This window comes from Centruroides sculpturatus, unplaced genomic scaffold (genome assembly GCF_000671375.1).
Source record: "Centruroides sculpturatus isolate CEXI.00-Female unplaced genomic scaffold, Cexi_2.0 scaffold13, whole genome shotgun sequence".
Classification (NCBI taxonomy): Eukaryota; Metazoa; Arthropoda; class Arachnida; order Scorpiones; family Buthidae; genus Centruroides; species Centruroides sculpturatus.
Window position 1 is genome coordinate 689,061 of NW_019384405.1, and position 19,067 is coordinate 708,127.

At 32.7% G+C, this 19,067-nt stretch overlaps 2 protein-coding genes across 3 annotated transcripts in view; both read left to right on the forward strand.

Annotated features, from left to right (window-relative positions):
* Positions 1-4,370, forward strand: part of LOC111618789 (stress-activated protein kinase JNK-like) — a 45,873-nt gene extending 41,503 nt beyond the window's left edge. Inside the window, exons 9-12 of the mRNA XM_023360359.1 lie at positions 1,473-1,540; positions 1,809-1,872; positions 2,019-2,117; positions 4,096-4,370. Of these exons, the coding sequence (XP_023216127.1) occupies positions 1,473-1,540; positions 1,809-1,872; positions 2,019-2,117; positions 4,096-4,181 (317 nt within the window). The 3' untranslated portion in view covers positions 4,182-4,370. The remainder of the gene's footprint in view (positions 1-1,472; positions 1,541-1,808; positions 1,873-2,018; positions 2,118-4,095) is intronic.
* Positions 4,371-11,286: 6,916 nt separating this feature from the next.
* LOC111618819 (solute carrier family 12 member 8-like) overlaps positions 11,287-19,067 on the forward strand; it is a 30,911-nt gene continuing 23,130 nt past the window's right edge. Inside the window, exons 1-2 of one of the 2 annotated variants that reach the window (XM_023360397.1) lie at positions 11,287-11,520; positions 15,684-15,855. In XM_023360397.1, the coding sequence (XP_023216165.1) occupies positions 15,694-15,855 (162 nt within the window). In that variant the 5' untranslated portion in view covers positions 11,287-11,520; positions 15,684-15,693. The remainder of the gene's footprint in view (positions 11,521-15,683; positions 15,856-19,067) is intronic. The other variant, XM_023360396.1, reaches the window with a different exon arrangement.

Below are 19,067 nucleotides of genomic sequence, written 5' to 3' on the forward strand. Positions count from 1 at the left end.
AAAAGAGGGGAGGGGAAGGGAGCGGGAAGTACGGACACACAAGTCACAACTATCGACGTAACAGACTGAAGAGGGGCGAAAGCCCGAAACGCGTTTCTGTAAGAAGTAAATGTAGGTGATGGAATTATTTGCCAAGTGTCTATAAATGCACCAAGTCGTGACATAGAATCAGAAGAAACAAGATATAAACCTTCAAAGACTTTTCATTTTTGTAACTTTTTCCAAAGAACGGTCTATGTAGTCTTTATTGATGTTCATCTATCATTCATTCATTTTGTCACACTAGAATCTCTGGCCAGAAGAGAGCAAACTTTATTGATATTTTTGTCAGCAGTGCTTGTTGTTGGGCAGCCTGGTTTTGAGTGACCTTGGATATATGTTCTACCTTCACAAAACCATCAAAACTACTCCAAGATCTCTCATCTCGCCAGACTTGTTTCCATAGCTGGAAGGTTTGGCAGTTTTGCTAAGTTTGTTTGAACGGAGAGTTGGCACCTCATAGTGCCCTTGTCAGGATTACACCTTTCTGGCCCGGTGAACAGACACACAAGCTGTGATGATTTATTCTTATTCTGCCTTAGTTACGCGAGCAGTCGCATGTGTATGCAATTAGATTCCAGATGGAGGAGGTTGGCTTGACAGTGAGACGGAAGTGAATCACTCGGATACCAGTTAAACAAACAAATATCCATTTATTTGAGAAGAAGAAAAATACAAGCTATCTACAGTGAATAAACAATTAGTTATACACCATAAGTTGTTGAGAGAGAGAGAGAGAGAGAGAGCACATTTAGACTGCGATTTGATGTAAATACCTGGGTTTTTTGAAGGAGCCAGAGGTTGTATGCACAAGAGGGTTGTGTAGAATAGTTCTAAAAGATGACATCTTGTAGGTGGCTATTTCTGCATTGCAGAAGTAGATCTATTTGAGGGTGATGGATTTCAAGGTGTTCAATGTTACAGACAATAGTATAATCCATTCAGAGGCACATGATTACTATATCAGTGTAGGAACTTGTAACGACTAACTGATCTGGCCGTAGTAGTCATATTAAAACAGTAGAATGGGTACAACAGGTTAGAAGGTTGCAGGAAAGTGTCATTTTTTGACGTTAAGTACATACAGAAATTGATGCTTCCAGGTTATATCTATCAATTTCCATATGTGGAAGTTGATAGATATTGCTGCTGACAAATGATGCTATTGAAAACAATAGTATGTTCCTTTATTATTTTGATTTAGATATTGTCCAGTTCTCACATTTGAAAGAATATTTAACAGCTGCATTGCTTTATCGTGAGAATTTGATTTGGGAAAATGATTAATGCAAGACTGCTTGATAACAACACACTTATGCAATGTAAAATAAATTATGTATACAGCCAAACAATAATACTGGAAGGGTCTACATTTATATTCTGCCTGGCACGTATGCAGTTCAGTTACTTTTGAAATGGATGGTAAACTTCAGGAATATTAAATAGTAATACTTTAAAATATTTACCTTATCAGAGGTTAAATGATTTCAGGATATTTTTAGTGATTATTTTGGATACGTGTACTATAATCTCTGATGATATAAGGAAAGCACATCAAATAAAGATTGATAGATTTATGTTTAAAATATTTCTTGGAAAAATCAAAAACGGTTAAGAACTATTTTAAGATCAAATTCTTCACTCTTTTAGATGTAATTTGATTTTTAAATTCCAGAGGCGTAAGTTTCTTTATTTTATCTATTTATTATAATTCTTATTACTTTCATTGGTCTTCAATTATTTAAATAATTCTTATTTCTTTACTATAGCCTGCTCCAGCTCCTTATGATCATTCAGTGGATGAAAGAGAACATACTGTCGAACAATGGAAAGGTAATGTTTACGTCTCTCTCGATAGTTGTTTATGAAGGTCCGATATCGTAGTATAAGATAATAAAATAAAATGTTACCTTAAAAATCAAAACAATACATATTCTAGAATATAAAGACTAATTAATTTTATATATTTTATACGCTAGAACTCATATATCATGAAGTTCTTGAATATGAACAAACTCATAATACTGTTGGTCTGGGTATACCTCCAGATCGTTCGAGTCATCATAATTCTCAAACAGGTAAGAAATTTTGTCTTTAATTTACAAGTCAACAATATAAATTCTGACTATTACAGATCTATGAGTAGATCAGAAAGATTAAAAGTTGGAAAACAACTATTGGAATTTGATTTAATATGTAAGTTAAATAATAATCTGGTTGAATCTGGTTTTAATAATAGAGAATGTAAATATTAGCAAGTTTGCAAATTGTTTATTTATTCAATTATATTTTTTTAAATCCTAGAACGTAAAAAATTAGAATATGTTTTATATAAATAAATAATCTTTAGAAAGTATAAAATATCATTAAGTAATATTTAAGTAAGAAGACAATACTAAAATAAATATTTTCTAAATATAATTCAATCAGCAAAACATACATGTTGTTACAGATAAAGCTGGGATTAATTGGCTAATGTTAAAACTCGGTTAAAACAAGTAACAATCAATTAATTCTGAACTTTATTTACGTAACTTGCAGTTTATAATTATTTTAGATTTATTTACAAATTTAATTATATATTTATATATAAAAATATTTAGCTTAAAATCATCAATAAAAGAAAAAAAATTAAACAGTGGCACGGGGAATTTATGAATCGTCAATAAATGGATGAAGCGCCCTAGTAACGTTAGAACTTATTTTAGAATAAAATTAAGATAGTTTATGAATATCTTAAAATTGGAGCGATGACATCAGATCAGAAATCATGGTGAGAGTGGGAAATTGCTCCCCCATTCAGCACCCCACTCTCCAACCGTGACAAATGATCCGGTGCTGCTGGCAGCCTTTTTCTCAGATTGGCATCTCCGCTTGTGTGTATTACTAAAACTGTGCAAAGTGCAATAAGTCTACATTGATAAAGAAGTAAGGGTGCTGTGAGAAAAAAAATTACCAAGTTGGAGTGCCACTATCAGAAAAAGTTTGAAAAACACTGAACTTATACAAGAAAGGATTAGATTCCACTTCTGACATTAGTGTGAGGTTTTTTGCATATTTGCTTTTGCTTATTATCATGGTTTAGGCTGAGTGGAATAAGCATTGTCCACAAAGTGGCAAAAAGGTGTTGCATCAAATGAATCTGAATGGAGAGTGACTACTCTCAAAAGATTAATAATAAAGTTTGTTTATGAAGAGAACAAGGGCAGATATTTTATGATTACTGTTTCTTACGTCATGAGAGAGAATTGAATTAGTCGTAGGAACATTACCTTAAAGCAAATTTGTAGTAAATTCAATCAAAGGAGTCTGCCCTCTTAGGATGTTGAATAAATCCATCCTTTCTTGATGGTCATGCCTGATAATTTTTGTGCTAATTTTTCAGCACTTTCTTATTATTATCTTCTGGATTTTTCCACCTATAACCTGGATTGAAAACAGTAGGTTACTTTTAAGTTATAATACCTTGTCTGATTTGAAAATGCAGAGCAAGTCAATCTCTTCAACATGACTTGCTGATATCACATCATATTTTAGTAAATATTTGTTCTTTCCACAGGAGCCCGCCAATAGCAAAGTGGCTAAAACCAACAAACTAGCCATGTAAACTTTTTCAGATTTTTTTTGTGTGTAACACATAATTTTTTTTTGTTTTTGTAACACATATTTTTTGTGTGTAACATATATAGGACCAGTTTGCTGTAGGAAATCCTCCTAGGAGACACCTCTTTGACAGATGCCCCTTGTATTGCATTACCTTATCCCATCAACTTCTCAATACCTCCTACAAGAATACATTTATTGATATATAGTAAATTTAGTTCATAAGTGTAAACTCATATATACATCACAACCTTTCACTTTCTTTTTCTTTCTTGAAGAAGAAGAAAGTGGAGAACAAGAGATGCTAATTGACTTCACTCAGAGAGTATTGTCAGTTTCTTTCTTTTTTTTAATTCAAACTTTTTTGATGTCTTAAAAATAAATTATATTAAGATGTTTGAACTGAAAGAAAGCATAAATATTTATAAATAATTTTATTTTATTTTTGTTCAGCGGACGGTGCAATGGAAGATGGAGAAGATAGATTAGCTGATTCTTCAACTAATGGAATGGGCAATCCGTACAGTCGACGTAGATAGAAACAATAGTCCTCGTTAAATTTAAACCTTTAGAAATGTTTTTATTTGGTGATTTATGTTCGAAGAGACATTCTAAGCCTTCTTCTCAACCAGAAATCACTGTAGAAGACAAACCAGTTAGCAAAAAAAAAAAAAAAAAAAAAAAAAAAAAAAAAAAAAAAAAAAAAAAAAAAAAAAAAAAAAAAAAAAAAAAAAAAAAAAAAAAAAAAAAAAAAAAAAAAAAAAAAAAAAAAAAAAAAAAAAAAAAAAAAAAAAAAAAAAAAAAAAAAAAAAAAAAAAAAAAAAAAAAAAAAAAAAAAAAAAAAAAAAAAAAAAAAAAAAAAAAAAAAAAAAAAAAAAAAAAAAAAAAAAAAAAAAAAAAAAAAAAAAAAAAAAAAAAAAAAAAAAAAAAAAAAAAAAAAAAAAAAAAAAAAAAAAAAAAAAAAAAANATATATATATATATAATATATATTTTTTTTAAGCCGGAAAATCGTAATAATTTTAATTTGATGAGGTTTCGAACTGTTACGGTTACTGTAAGCACAGTAGTGGAAGGTGATACCTCCATTAATTTAATTTTATTTTACTCTGATATATATATGCGCTTTAGGGGGTTAGATGGACTGCAGGATTCAGTCTGACACATACACACACATACATATACATACACATACATACACACAACTACACATACACGTACATAAACACACACACTTACACACACGCAATATGTATGCATTGTGAGTTGTTGATCATGCAAACGTGTACAGAAAAAAAATCATTTTTTAAACGTTTTCTGTGTTTTTTAGCGATCAATCTGTTAACCAACCACAAACATAATTAAAGTTTTTTTTTTCCTACGGCCGTGTAGAGAGATAGAGAGGAGAAAGGTTTAGATCTTGTTGTGGCCATCGAGTGATGTCAGTTCTGCAGTCGTGTAAACGTTAGTGTGAATATATAAATGAAAATTTTACATACACTATGCAGGAATAAGTGATGAAAAAACGTATTGTTGTTTTTTACGGTTGGCAGCTGTGTCATCGGATGTATAAAAAAAAACAAAACAAAAAAAATCCAACCTTTTTGTTGTTATTCATTCTAGAATTTGTAGAATTGTTTGTGTTTTGAATTTTATTAATTAATTGTTGATGTGAAGTAGCGACGGGTAACAGCTGTCCACATCTAAACATCCGTCTTGTTATCGTATCGGGATTCCATCCGATTAGAACGTCCATAACAAACCTATCGATTTACCCGCATGAGTGGCGTGTAACAAGATTTACTATCGCAAATTCTAATTGATCGAGATCCATTCGGACGTGTTCTCACTTCTCGCGGCATGTGTTTCCATTGTTTGTTCCTTTATTTTAAATTCTGACCTGTTGTACATGCATTCATCGTTAATTGTAGATATATTTTAATTTTTTTTATATATTTAAATTTATAAAGGGTTTATATATGTACATTTTAATTGTGTATATTTGGTTGGCCGCGGGTGAGAACACGAACTCTCGTCACTTTTCTGTTTAAAAATCAAGTAGTAGAAAATGGTGGACAGACAGGGTATCAACCGGATGCACCATCTTTTATTTTGAATCCAACTTGTTGGTCCTATCTTCATATTTTGTTACTTAAATAAATAAATAAATGATAACGGTGCAATCTGGTGGGAATCCTTAAAATTGTCTGTCGTGGCTTGTAATTCTTACAATTAGATTTCTTATTTTTCAATAACTGTTAGAGGTCTTTTTAACTCTTCGTACTTTAGCTCCCCGTTATTAGTGTTTATCGAGTAGGATTTCTTCCTCCTACCCTAATAAATAAATAAATAAATAAATAAATAAGAAGTCATTTCATTAAAATCTTAAGATAAATATAAATGAAATGACCATATGGTATATACAGTAATACCGCAATATTCCCAGTAAAGTAGAAAATGTCTTATCATTGTGATTGTAAAACAGTGAATTTGACTTGGTTTTGTAACAATTTCTGGTAAAACATCCACCATTCAAATATTGAAATAAATGCACACTTAAAATTGTTATGTAGTGTGGAAGAATTTTTCTCTCCCATTTATTATTCACAGAGTGGCTACAAAGTCCCTACACCTAATTACTGTATGATTCCCATTCTCTTACAAGTTAACTGTATGCTTTCCATTCTCCACACACATTTTAGTTTTGACTCAGTTCCTCTCTCTGTACGTCATCATCCATATTAACAGTCAAAAGTTATTAAAACAGTTTTCAATAATGCTTTTGAATCCTTGAATCTCATTAGATGAGTATAGTAATTATCTCTTTCATAATGCTCCGAAGCAAACTGTCTTGTCTTAAATCTAAACTTTGAAGATGTCACGCCATATAGGTTCCACCAGATTTGTAATGGAGATATTCCGTAACTAGAAGATCCATAACACAAAATTCAACGCTAGTAATTTTCAAGGATTCAGTCGGTTATTTTATTATTTTATAAAACGTTTCTCATTAATACAGATTGAACTTCTCTAATCCGGCATTCTGTGGTCTGGCACATTTCAGATCAGCTGCCACTATTTTGTAGATCTGTTATGTCTATTTATTTGATTAAAAAAAAATTAAGAGGAAACCAAAGCATCAGAAGCCAAACTACATTGCAACAATGGTTGGTGAAAATCGGTAATAACTCATTTGAAAACTTATTCCAAGGTAGAAAATTCACTTTGTTGCATCTCTGTTATTACATAAAACAATAAAAACTGTGTTTTGAAGCATTAATAGTTGTATTATTTCCTGAAGCTTGGTTCTGCCTTCGATAATACTGCAATTAGTGTATGGAATAAACATACGTTTATATAGGGGTCTTAAAGATCAAGTTCTATAGTCCAGTAATTACCAGATTAAGAAGGTTCAACCTGTAATGATATTGACATAAAAAATGTAAAATGTAGAACAACTACCATTCAAAAAACAAAAGTTTAATAATTATATAATTTTTTTTTAATATATTTAACATCATTGTTAAGGTCAGATCTGACATTGAGAGTCTCGAAAAACATTGTCATGTAATAAACTGAATTATTGATAATTACTAGTGTTGTTTTATTGACAACAAAATAGTCACTCATCAACAAAGAACTACAGGCGACACACTGATTTTGTGACCACTCTGTACATTTAATTTTACAAAAATTTAAACTCTGAAACCTGTTAACAAGATATTTCAGTATTGAAATAATTTTTTAATTCTTTTCTAAATTTAAAAATATGCATGAAGTCAAAATTTCCTCTGACTTGTCTTGTATGTCTCATATTATTATACAGGATGTCTCAGTTAAATGTTTCAGAACTTCTGAGAGGGATAGGGTGCATCCCGACGACTCGGAATCATATAGCAATGCAGGGTCAGAAATGCTTTCTCGAAGAAGTGATGCACACAGAAACAGCTAACCTCTGGTGCAGGCTTGCAAAGAAATTATGGCTGGGAATACGCCTAATCGGATATCATTCCGTGCACAAGCGCTGTGCAGCTGACCCACTACAATCTGCAGGCCCGTACACCAAATGCATATCGGCTAACTCTGCATCCTTGTGCGAAATGACGATTCCCTGCAAGAACTCTCGGAACTTTTGCGTAACACCATATACTGCGTCATGAAAGCATTTCCTACCCCACATTGCTAAATGATTCCGAGTCGTCAGGGTGCACCCTACCCCTCTTAGAAGTTCTGAGATACCCTGTATATAAGACCTTCAAGAATTGAGATGTTAGGTGCACTCAATGAAATATGATCATCTCCATGTTATTAAAAATAGATATTAAACAAAGAAAACAATATATTGGTAAGTTAAAATTATTTCAATGCGTCGCTACGTAAATCATTAAAATTTTATTGCCAGCTGTATAAACCAGGGGTCCGAAACATGGGACACTCAAAATATTTGTGCTGTTCCTCGTGCCATCTTCCCCCGTAGAAGAAAAATATGGATTTTATAAGTCCAGATTTTTTCTATGGGGAGAATGAAAGATAGGTCACCGAATTACACATATCTTGGCGAAATATTTATCCAGATATCTATGCTCTATGGAGCCGGAGATAAAAAATAATGCAGCAAACCATTTTCTCATTGATGATTATCTGTTTGTGTATTGGAGTATTGATTTTCTGGAGTTAAAAATGATTGTATTAAGTGATGCTTACACTTACAAGTAATGTTGTATAAGAATACTACTCATGTGTAAACACTTTAAGGAAGATTAGTGTGAAAAAAATGTGTGGTGGTTTTAAAAACTTATAGATATGTAGCTCTAACTTATTGAAAGAGAACAAGGTTATGGAAAGTTCCTGTTGTAAAGCGAATATTATAGAAACTCAGTTTGGAAGCATGGCCAATTTCTTAAAGAAGTTAAAATGTATTTTTCATTCATATATGGCTCTTTGTAATTTGACTTGTATCAAAATGAAAAATTGGCTATTCTCGTGAGATGTATTGACTCCTGGCATAGACACTAATACACGATAATTATAAAGTTCTAATGAGATAAGTATCATTTTAATTGATGCATTTATATTATAATGTGTTATACAAAAAGCATGTCAATAAATCAATTGAAAAATTGGCAAACAATTCATAAATGTGGTATCGGCATATCTTTACCATCACCTGTCAAACTATTCTAAATTTTCTAACAAATGCAAGCTTTTTGGTATGCAAAGGTTGAGCATATTGTTTGAAATCAATTTTTCCCACAATTCTAGACTTTCCGTAAGCTTTTTGTTAAATAAATGGCTATTTGCAAAACTATTCTGTGATGATAATTAAAGTACACCTATTTAATGCTGTCTAGAGAGACTGGTGCAACTAACTCTTGTATGGTGGCATTTCTGTAAAAAAATTAGTACCAAAACTCAGTGCTGTGGTACTTTTTGCTATAAGCAACATCATTTTATTTGTACAAGATGTGCTATACAAAGATCTTAGTGATGAAGGGATACTGATCAGTGTTGTCCTTGTTCTGAAGGTGTAAAACCTAAATGCAATAAGTACTGTATTCAAGGCTGCTATAACAGATCATTGTGATGATTCTCACTTTTGGTGTGACACTCTCAGGCTGCCAAATTTGCAACATGTCCTTGGTAAATCACACTTAAGTGTTTCCATAATCAAAAATCACACTGATTAAGATCTAGATAAGGCGATAGGAAACCCAACTAAACACTCATCAGTCAAATGTCAAACGACTGTATGCAGCAGTGATGATATTCTGATATCTGGTGCTCCATTTTACACGAAAGTTCAAAGTAACATTTATCATTGGGACTAGCTTTGAAGTCCAAGGATAAATGTGGCTGCAAATCCACACTAAACTAACTAGGCAAGTACAGTGGAATTGCTGGAAAACATGGGGGGTTTTCTGAGGCCCAGATGTCAAAGTTTTGACTGTTCACTGTTCCACTGAGGTGAAAATGTGCCTCGTGGATCTTCCACGGCCATGACAAATCCACTTCCATTCTGGCACGAAAGGCCAATCAAAGATCAGTCTGGTTTTACTGCCTGCATCAATCAGCTCCTGGTTGTGGCTGATCTTATCAGATAACAATGCTTAGTATCTTCCATATTGTACTTTAGGATACATTCAACTTCCGTGATACTACTTGTATGTTACTAAACCTTAAACATTATTCATCGACTGTTCAACAATAGCGGTGATGAGTTCTACAATGACTTCTTACGTGATAAGTTTGCAACCTCAACTGGGTTGGATTCCCAGACAACCAGTCTCCTCAAATAATAATTTTCTTAGAGTTCATGGAGTATGTAAATTTACAATATCAAAGTTCAGTGCAGCTGAAGTGGCATTACAATGAATGTTCTAGCAAGACACCTTTGTAATTGATAAAATGCATTCAACATTTGTGGCCACTTATATTCAAAACTTGGCAGAAACTCGCACGCTTAAGCAAAGGAGGTTACTTTTTTCATTACTTGCGGTGTCAAAAATGCTATACTAGTAAGTTTTGGTCCCTTTTTTTTTATGGAAATGTCACCGTGCTAGATTTGGTTGCATTTGACTGCTTAATATTTATAGACAGCATTGAATATGGGTAGCACACACTACAATCACCTGGTACACTGCAATAGGGAGTGGAAAAGAAAGTCGCATTTTTGAGTTCTGCCGAAAACTCAAGCAAAGCCAAAAGTTATTTATTATACCATTAAAATACGGTTAAACCTGTCTATCTCGAATCTCATGGGAACAAAAAGAAATTCAGATATAGAAGTTTGTTTGCACACAATAATAAGTTTGATTGGAGGTACGGTATTTTATTAATACAACAGCAAACACAATACACATCTGTATTGGGTGTCAATAAAACATTTTTGACATACCATAACAAGAGTTTCAATAGTTACTGACGCCCGACTTTTTTTCATCGAATAAGATGCAAACCAAACTCGCAAAAGTTCTTGTGGATTACCCGCCGTTTTCATTATTTGGTGACAATAGTGGGGAAACCATGGTGAAAAGATTGAACCACGTTTCTTCCCTTTTTATCGCTAGATCGGATGCGAAATTCTGCGAGAATGGAACACACACCGGGTCTTTTCTATACGCCAGTATATTCTGTCCTATAGACGCAAAACTATAATAAAACCATCCAAGATGTTAAGAAACAGCTAGGATAGTTTTCATAAATTTATTATTTTCAAATATAGACACACGAAAGTATAGTAGGAGGCCTAGGTGAAAAGATTCAAACTTCCTTGCTCCGAGATTTCTGCTCTCTAACGAGATATAAAGCATAAAAATATAAGTACAGTAAGGTCACGTCACCTCCGAAATCTTGTCGCTAATCACTTCTTGCCTAATCCTCTCGAAATGAAGTACCACGTGACAAAAAACATGTTTAAAAAAACCCGCGATAAGTTGTTTTCCACGTGGAAATCGAACTCGGATCCAGCGGCAAACTAAACTTTACGGTCAATATTCAATCGCGCTTTGTAAATCTTTATATATAATATTAATTAAATACATCTGTATACATTTAATAAAACAATATAGTTTAAATCGATTGTGAATACAGTATTTTTAAATTATCAATTTTCTGAGAGCTGGCAGAGTGGTGTGGCGTTTCGACGCTATCTTCGCTCGGACGTAACGATTCTTCATTCACTCATTCGCTTACGTTAGTCACGTGTCTCACTATCCGTCGTCTGCCATATGGAAAGTTAATTTAGGATAAATTTTTGAATTTATTTATTCTATTCGCCACGTAATTGGACGATTAGATATGTTTTTCGTCACACAGAAGCGACGTCTGGAGAAAATCCGCTTATTGCCGCGAAAAATAATGACAATAAGTGATAACTGAACGTAAGTGAAAGATAAATATTATTAAATGTGAAATCTTTTAAATATTTTTTCCTGTTTTTAATAACGTATCATTAATTTTCTGTGTTACACGTTATAAGTTTAGTCCTTATATAACAGGAAGTAAACATATGGCCTTTAATTACGTCACATCCGTCTTTGGTGTATTATTTGAATTTAAATTATTACAATGTGTCATTGAGAAAAATGAAAGGTTTAATTACTTTATAAACTTTTATTTTTCTCGGATTTTTACATGTTTACGTTTATTTAACATTAACATTTATTTTTACATGAAAAAAACAATTAAAGCTTGTGTATTACATAATGAGAACAATACAAATTTCTTAAAATAACAACAAAAATCAGCTTTACTGTAGCTGAATAATGCTTTGAGCACCATTTTATGCAACCAACTTATCAAGAGAATTTGAATTAGAGGTTTTAAAATGTTATTCGGAGACTACGGTATAAATATACAGTTTATATAAGCAGCAATTATAAATAAAAGCATAACAAATCTTTCAATTGAAGACTATTGTAACGTTAGGACAATAAGATCGGCCGAGGTTGAGCCGGCTGGCTACGCACCTACCAGTATACCTCGACCGTCGGTTCTAACATCTGCCAGTTCGGGTATACTGGGCGAACACATCTGTTCAGACAGTCAACTTTACGGGTGGATCGGTAATCTGGCATGGACGAGAATTGAGGAACGACGTCCCGACTCAAACTAGTCTATCTGTGATAAATTTGGGGATTTACAATGGATTCGAATCTCGATTTCTTGCAGTGAACACCTCGCAATTTATCTGTATTAGATTTATTTTGATTTTAAATGTAAATTAACTTAGCCTAAGGAAGACCTTTTCAATAAGTTTGAAAATGTTCGCAATAAACAAATTTTGCTGGAATTTATGATCATTATTCTGATTAATATACTGAATATGTTTGCTTTTCTTTGTAGATAATTTAATTTCTATGCTTTTGATATTTTAAACACAAATTCTCTGATTCTTGATTTTTTTTTTTTGTTGTTGTTTATTTTAAAATATATATATATGATGCCCTTTTAGTAACCACACTTTTACATTTTTCTTTCAAAATATTATCATTAGTGTTTTTCTGTACCTTGTTTCTTGATAAGAACATAGCAAGGACAAACAATTATCAGACAGTATTGTCTGTTCATTGAAAGATGAAAAGACAATGACTCTGATGAAAGGGAAGTCCCCATTGTATTTGCTTTTTACTTCAGCTTCAATTAGCCCGTGGCATTCATGGTAGCTGAGAGTGACCCAATTAAATTTTTTTGTGCCAGTCACTAAACTTCTCATCTGAAAATATTGAATTTTTCTTGCTGAGCATGAGCAACTGCTGATATGGCATATTATTACATTCTGACTGAAAAAAGCCAGAATGTGCTAATATGCCATGGTCCTTTTATATTAGGATAGTTCTTTTATAGGATTTAAAAGCAAAAGTTACATAAAGATACTTTCATAACTTGTTCCTATATTGAAAAAAGTAATATTCATAAAATTTGGCTAAATTAAGGTAAAATTTAGAGGTTGTTACCAAAGTCTGAAACATTAAATTTTCTTTATTTTAAACAAAATACAAGATAATACAGTACTAAGAATTTAAAATTTACAGTTGGTTATTTGCATGACACAGTGTCACAAGATTGAACATAAAAATATACAATACAGTAATACCCCAAACTTATGCGATAGGTTGGACCGAGCAATGATTGCGTAAGTCGAATTCGCATAAGTCTGGGTATAATTTCGCAATTTGTGTAAAATCCAAGTGGGATGTATGTAAGCTAATAAATGTTCTCGTTAATCTTATCTCGTCTTTTGATTCGTTCACGGTTACAAGAAATCACCACATAGTCTCTCAAGTCTCTGTAGATATAACAAACACAGAAATAAATAACACAAAATAAATTGTAGCTATGTGTCAATTCCGCGCAATACGTCCGAACATGTGAGCTGAACAATAGTGTGAGGGGAGTGAGTAATCGAGAGTTGCGTGGCGCTCAAACAAAAGACAAATCGAAGAGATTTGAAAATCGCATAACTCCGGGTTTGCGTAAGTCGGGGTAGTGTAAGTCGAGGTATTACTGTACTCACACAGTGGAATAATAATTGTTATTGGCAAGCCTTCTCTGGATATCTCTTCTGATGATCACTGACATCCTGCAGAAGAAATTGGTTTTACTATTCATCCTGGTTATGCAATTGACTGTATTCCTTGATCAAGCCAACTCCATGTTCTGCTTTATCATTAATGCATTAGATGGACAAACGTCACTAAAACCTGATACATTATAAAACAACAAGCCAACCAATGTCGTATATCATCAGGCTAGATAACGGCTGTAATACTAATAAATTATGAAACAATTTAGTACTAGAGGGAGTCGTTAGGTGCCATCTCTTAATAAATTTAATAATTATAATTTTTAATTAAATAATTTAGAACTACTGGAAGAAGATGAGTTCAAACCGGAGGTTCGGGTAGCATAATTGGCAATGTATCTGCATGATAAGCAGGAGTTACAGGTTCGAGCCCCGCTCTGGGATGATTCTTTTCTTTCAAATTGTTTCATAATTTATTAGTATTATAGCCATTATGTAGCTCAATGTCATACAGCATTGGTTGGCTTGTAGCATTAGAAGGACTTGATGGACATTTCTGTGGCAATCAGAAGTTCATAATCAGAAGGCCATAGTTCAAGAATCAATTCTGTAATCTTGAGTCAAGATCAAGTATATTCAAAAGACCTCAGTGTTGGCTGAAACAATAAAATCCTGATTGACTGTCATTCATTTTGAGATGTTCTCATTATCTTCATTTTGGAGAGCTCAAATTATTTTGGCTTTTATATCTATTGTTATTCTTTTATGAAAGAGTAAAGGTGACCAACTCTTCACTGAGATATCATAGATAACCAGCAAGCTTCTTCAGAGCAATATTGGAAATTTTCAATCTTGTACTATTAGAGATTCTTCAAAGCCAAAGACTGCACTCTTTAGTTGTCTAAATTTGCTCACCCAAATTGTCCTGAATTTTTACTCTAGGGTTACAGATTGTTCCAGAATACCCAATATGGACTATTATAAAGCATGAGGTAACAACATTTTGCTCTTATCATTGTACTTGTGTATGATTTCTTTTTCAATAGTGAGTGATTCTATACTTAGCATTGACATGTTGCAGTTTTTCAGATTATGATAGCAACCCCTGATTATCATTCAAAACTAATCAAATTTTGCCAAAATTATGTTTTTTCATAATGGAACAGATTCTAAATGTGCCTGTTTTTTTAAAAAAAATTATATTATCCTGTGTTGTAATTTTAATTATCTAACTATTAATTATTATAAGTTAGAGTATAAGATGTATCCCCATTTTAGCACGTGGTAAAAAAAATATGGTATTACTTGCTAATAAAAAAATCCAGCAATGAGTTGCTTAACTTTCCCAGAAACATTTAAAACTCTGTGTATAGCACCATCTGTTGTTATATTTTATTATTAAAATCTTTTTATATTTTATAAAATGGCAAAAAGCTTAATTTTGAGGGTAGGGATGGTTTTTATAAAAAAACTATAAATGCTAATAATGAGTAAAATCGTCATTAATTCTGACCCTACTCGAGATACGACAGATGATCCCCCTTTATTTTCCCTTCCTGTCAACTTTTAACAACCAAAATTTAATAGCATCAATGCCCCCAATAAACAAACCTCCCTACAAAATTTCAGAAATTTTTGACAAAGTTAAGCTTCAAAGAAGGTAAAGAGATCATGCTTTGCAAACATATACATGCAGTAACATTCATATATATGGAAAACCCCCCAAATATTTTTGCATTTCTCAGCATTTCAAGGTGTCGCGAGCCCAAAATTGTAAAAATTATGGGGTCATTTTTTGACAAATCGCCATACTTTCACTCTGTTATATATAACAGAGCTGGGAAAGTAATGATTAAATAAAAATAAATGTTTTAATGCGAAAGTTTTGAATTTTATTAATATTTCATATTTTGCAAAATTATATTTCTAGAAAATTTTTTCGAAAATAATTATTTCTGAAATTTAAATATATTATTAATTTTATATCAGTTATAATATAAACGTTTACATCATTTTTAGGACAAAAAGTATGGCGAGTAAGACAAAATCAGAAGTTCCTTCCGTTAACTGGGAACGTTACGGATTAAGCAGCACTCCAACTAGCAGTGCAGTAGAACAATGGAAAACTGACGAAGATCAGTTTTTAAATAAAGAATATTCAGATAAATGGGAATTGTTTCATGAAGATCAGGTAATACATTTAGAAAACTTAATTTTATAATATCAAAATTTTAAGTTTTTATTTAGATAGATAGATGTCGTAAGCCAAATATTATTTTGAATTATATTGATTTATAAAATAGTATTGTGAGAAGCCGAGGGCCATAGGGTCTATCCCTGATGACCACTTAATCGGCAACAGTCTGCAAAGACTGCACACGTTGTTGTTTCAGAGGGCTTTTTATTGAGTGGCGAGGAGGTAAACAAGTCGACAGGTGTCCGTGTTTTGGAGTGACAGGAGACAGGTTTTTAACAAACAACAAAAAGAAAGTTTATTATACAGCTAAACCTATGATACATATAACTAAACCTAAGATTAGATGCAGTTAAATGAGGTTGCGTATACACCTCTATGGAGTGGATTGACAAAAGTTTCTAATCAGCTCGCATGCTGACCTAATGACCTAGCTCTGTCGCTACTTTTGCTAAGAGAGAGTTTACAAGAATCTATAGATACCTCAATATTCGATGGTCAAATTAGATGACGTTTATTCGATCGGAGAGAGACGAATTCGAAGAGGACTGGTGATTGTATGGCAGGTCTTCTTATCATTGACTTGCATGGGCCGGGACAGTCCGTTCATGGAGGTCCACTGAACTTAGCACCTAGTTGTCAATTACTCAGGCACTAATTAATCTATTCACCTTCCTTCGAACTTGTATGGGACAGCCATGCCCGGAACTTCGATGTTTCCACCTTTTATGCTTGGTTCCTGGGAAAATGATCATGTGATCTACTATCGACATGTCGAAAGTTCATTCCCAGGTGCGAGCATAGGTTTCTTCCGATAATGTTTACTAGCAGCTGTTCCTCTTTCACGATCAAATGTTTTCCTGTTTCCATCTTGTTGTCAAAATTTCTCTCCATTTGTTTAGAGAGAACATCATGTGATCCATTCTAGAGCAATAGTTTTTTTATAACAGTCGTGTTAAGAAATTAAATTACAAAGTCGTAATTTTGCGCAAAATTCTCCCATTCCTCCACTTAGGCTGTAGATAGGCCTGCGGGCTCACAGTATAATTGGATCTGCCAAATATTTTATCATAAGTATATTACCAAATTCCAAAAAATTAATCAATAAAATTGATCAGATGATAAACATTTTACGTTTATTGAGCATGTTTTAACATTAAGTAATTAAAAAAGATTGACACTGAAATGAATCTGGACAAAACTAGCATGTGGTGGTTGTGCAGATTACAACATGTATAGTTAATTACTTAATGAAGCTTGAAGACATGTACCAAGAGGAGAATCTGTCTAAACAAAGATTGATAAGTAGTCATTCAGCTTCTTGGAGCAGAAGCTCATCAGGTTGCAGAGATACTTAGATGAATGCAAGCTGTTTTTGGTACAATATGTACCAAAAACATGTGTGTTGAAGGTGACGATGGTGGATTGTATCCATGTTTTGCAATGGAATACACTTGGACAGATGGATTCATTCATTTGCAGTGGACATTCTGAACATTGGGTCTAGGTATACAATACTATTCTGATGAGTTAACCATTCAGTTGAAGTAAATTTTTGGTCACTATGCAATATCATTCTCTATGTTTTCCTATCTTGGACAGCCAGTATGTTCTTTGATGTCTTCTTGACCTACTAATCATGCCAAGCATTAATGTTAAGGGATATTAAATACTATATGTTATGTTGCCAATAGGTTCTGTATAACTGTGTGACAAGAAACAATGATTGCTGTGACACTGGAACAGTTATTGTATTATCTTATAGAGAATAATGCATTTCTCGTGAAAATTGTGGCAGGAGATAAGATGATATCAAATTTAATCTCCTGCCACAGGGAAAGCTGCAAACATGTAATGGATGCATGTTGGTTCATCATAACTAAAGAAATTCAAAGCACAACCATCTGCTAGGAAAGTAATGCTTACTGTGTTATTTGACATCAAAGACTATTAAGCAGTTAGGATTTGTGCTATCTGAAAATTATAAATGTACAGTATATACAGTACATATAAATTGACAAACTTTATCAAAATATTTACAAAATTTATTAAAATATATCTTTTATTATATCTAGATGATATAAGTTAGGGGTGGACAACCCACGGCCTGCATTAATATTTTTGCAGCTTGCATAGTATAAAATATGAATAAATATCAATTTTCCAGCTTAAGGAAGTATACAGCAAAAATTCAAACACTATTTTCTGCAACTTAGGTATGTGAGCAATTTTTCTTGCATTGAATTTAGTAAAAATTAAAACAAAATTGGCTAACAGACTTACATTGAAACTAATTTGAATCTAGCAGTGACTAATATTTAACCAAATATTTCAAATATACAGTGGGTGATTGGTTAACGAACATAAACCGTTTCAAGACTTTGTTCAATATCCGAATTGTTTGTTAACCGATTATCGATATACCATAGGTTTTAATGGGAATTTAATTAATTTGTTCTGGAGACTCCAAAAATAAAAAAATATATACTTTCTTACATTTATTCATATGTAATAATAAAAATACATACATACACAGTCTTGCGTTTTTATTAGTCATGTTTTTTCCGTTTGTGGGGTTAAAGAATCTGTCTAATGTCGAATTGCTTTTCTCTCTTCTTCAGGATTTTTCATAAGTAATTAATAGCATTGCAATTGTAGAAATTCCCAAGCCTCAATTTGGTTTGGATGCCATTCTAAGACCGTTGTTCTGACATCCTTTCACTTCTTCAAAGGATCTTTAATAGCAGATATCGGCATTAATCCTCTTTTTCAGAAGAAAACATATCTCGCCGAGTTTCTTGGTGTTCTTCATTCAAGAGTTCTTGGCGTTCTTCTGTCGTCAGATCCATTTCAAGTTCCATTATGAACTCTTCGATGTTCTTTATTTCTCAGATGTGATTTTTGTTACTCCTTTAGCTGCTTGAGTCTTCTTGATTATACAGTATTTTCTTAAATAAGATTGAACTGCGACTTACTGTAGACCTGTTCACACCATACTGCCCAGCAACATTAGGCATCTTCTGCCCAATCTCTACCTTTGCTATTATACTCTCACCTTTCAAAAAGAAAAACAGACGCAAAACTTAACGAGTGCCTACCCGACAGTCTCGCGAATACATAAAAGAATTGTTTTGTCAGAAAAATAAAAGGCTGGAATTACAAGGGAGAGTTTCAAAGTTCGGAGGAATACTATCCGATCGGTATATACC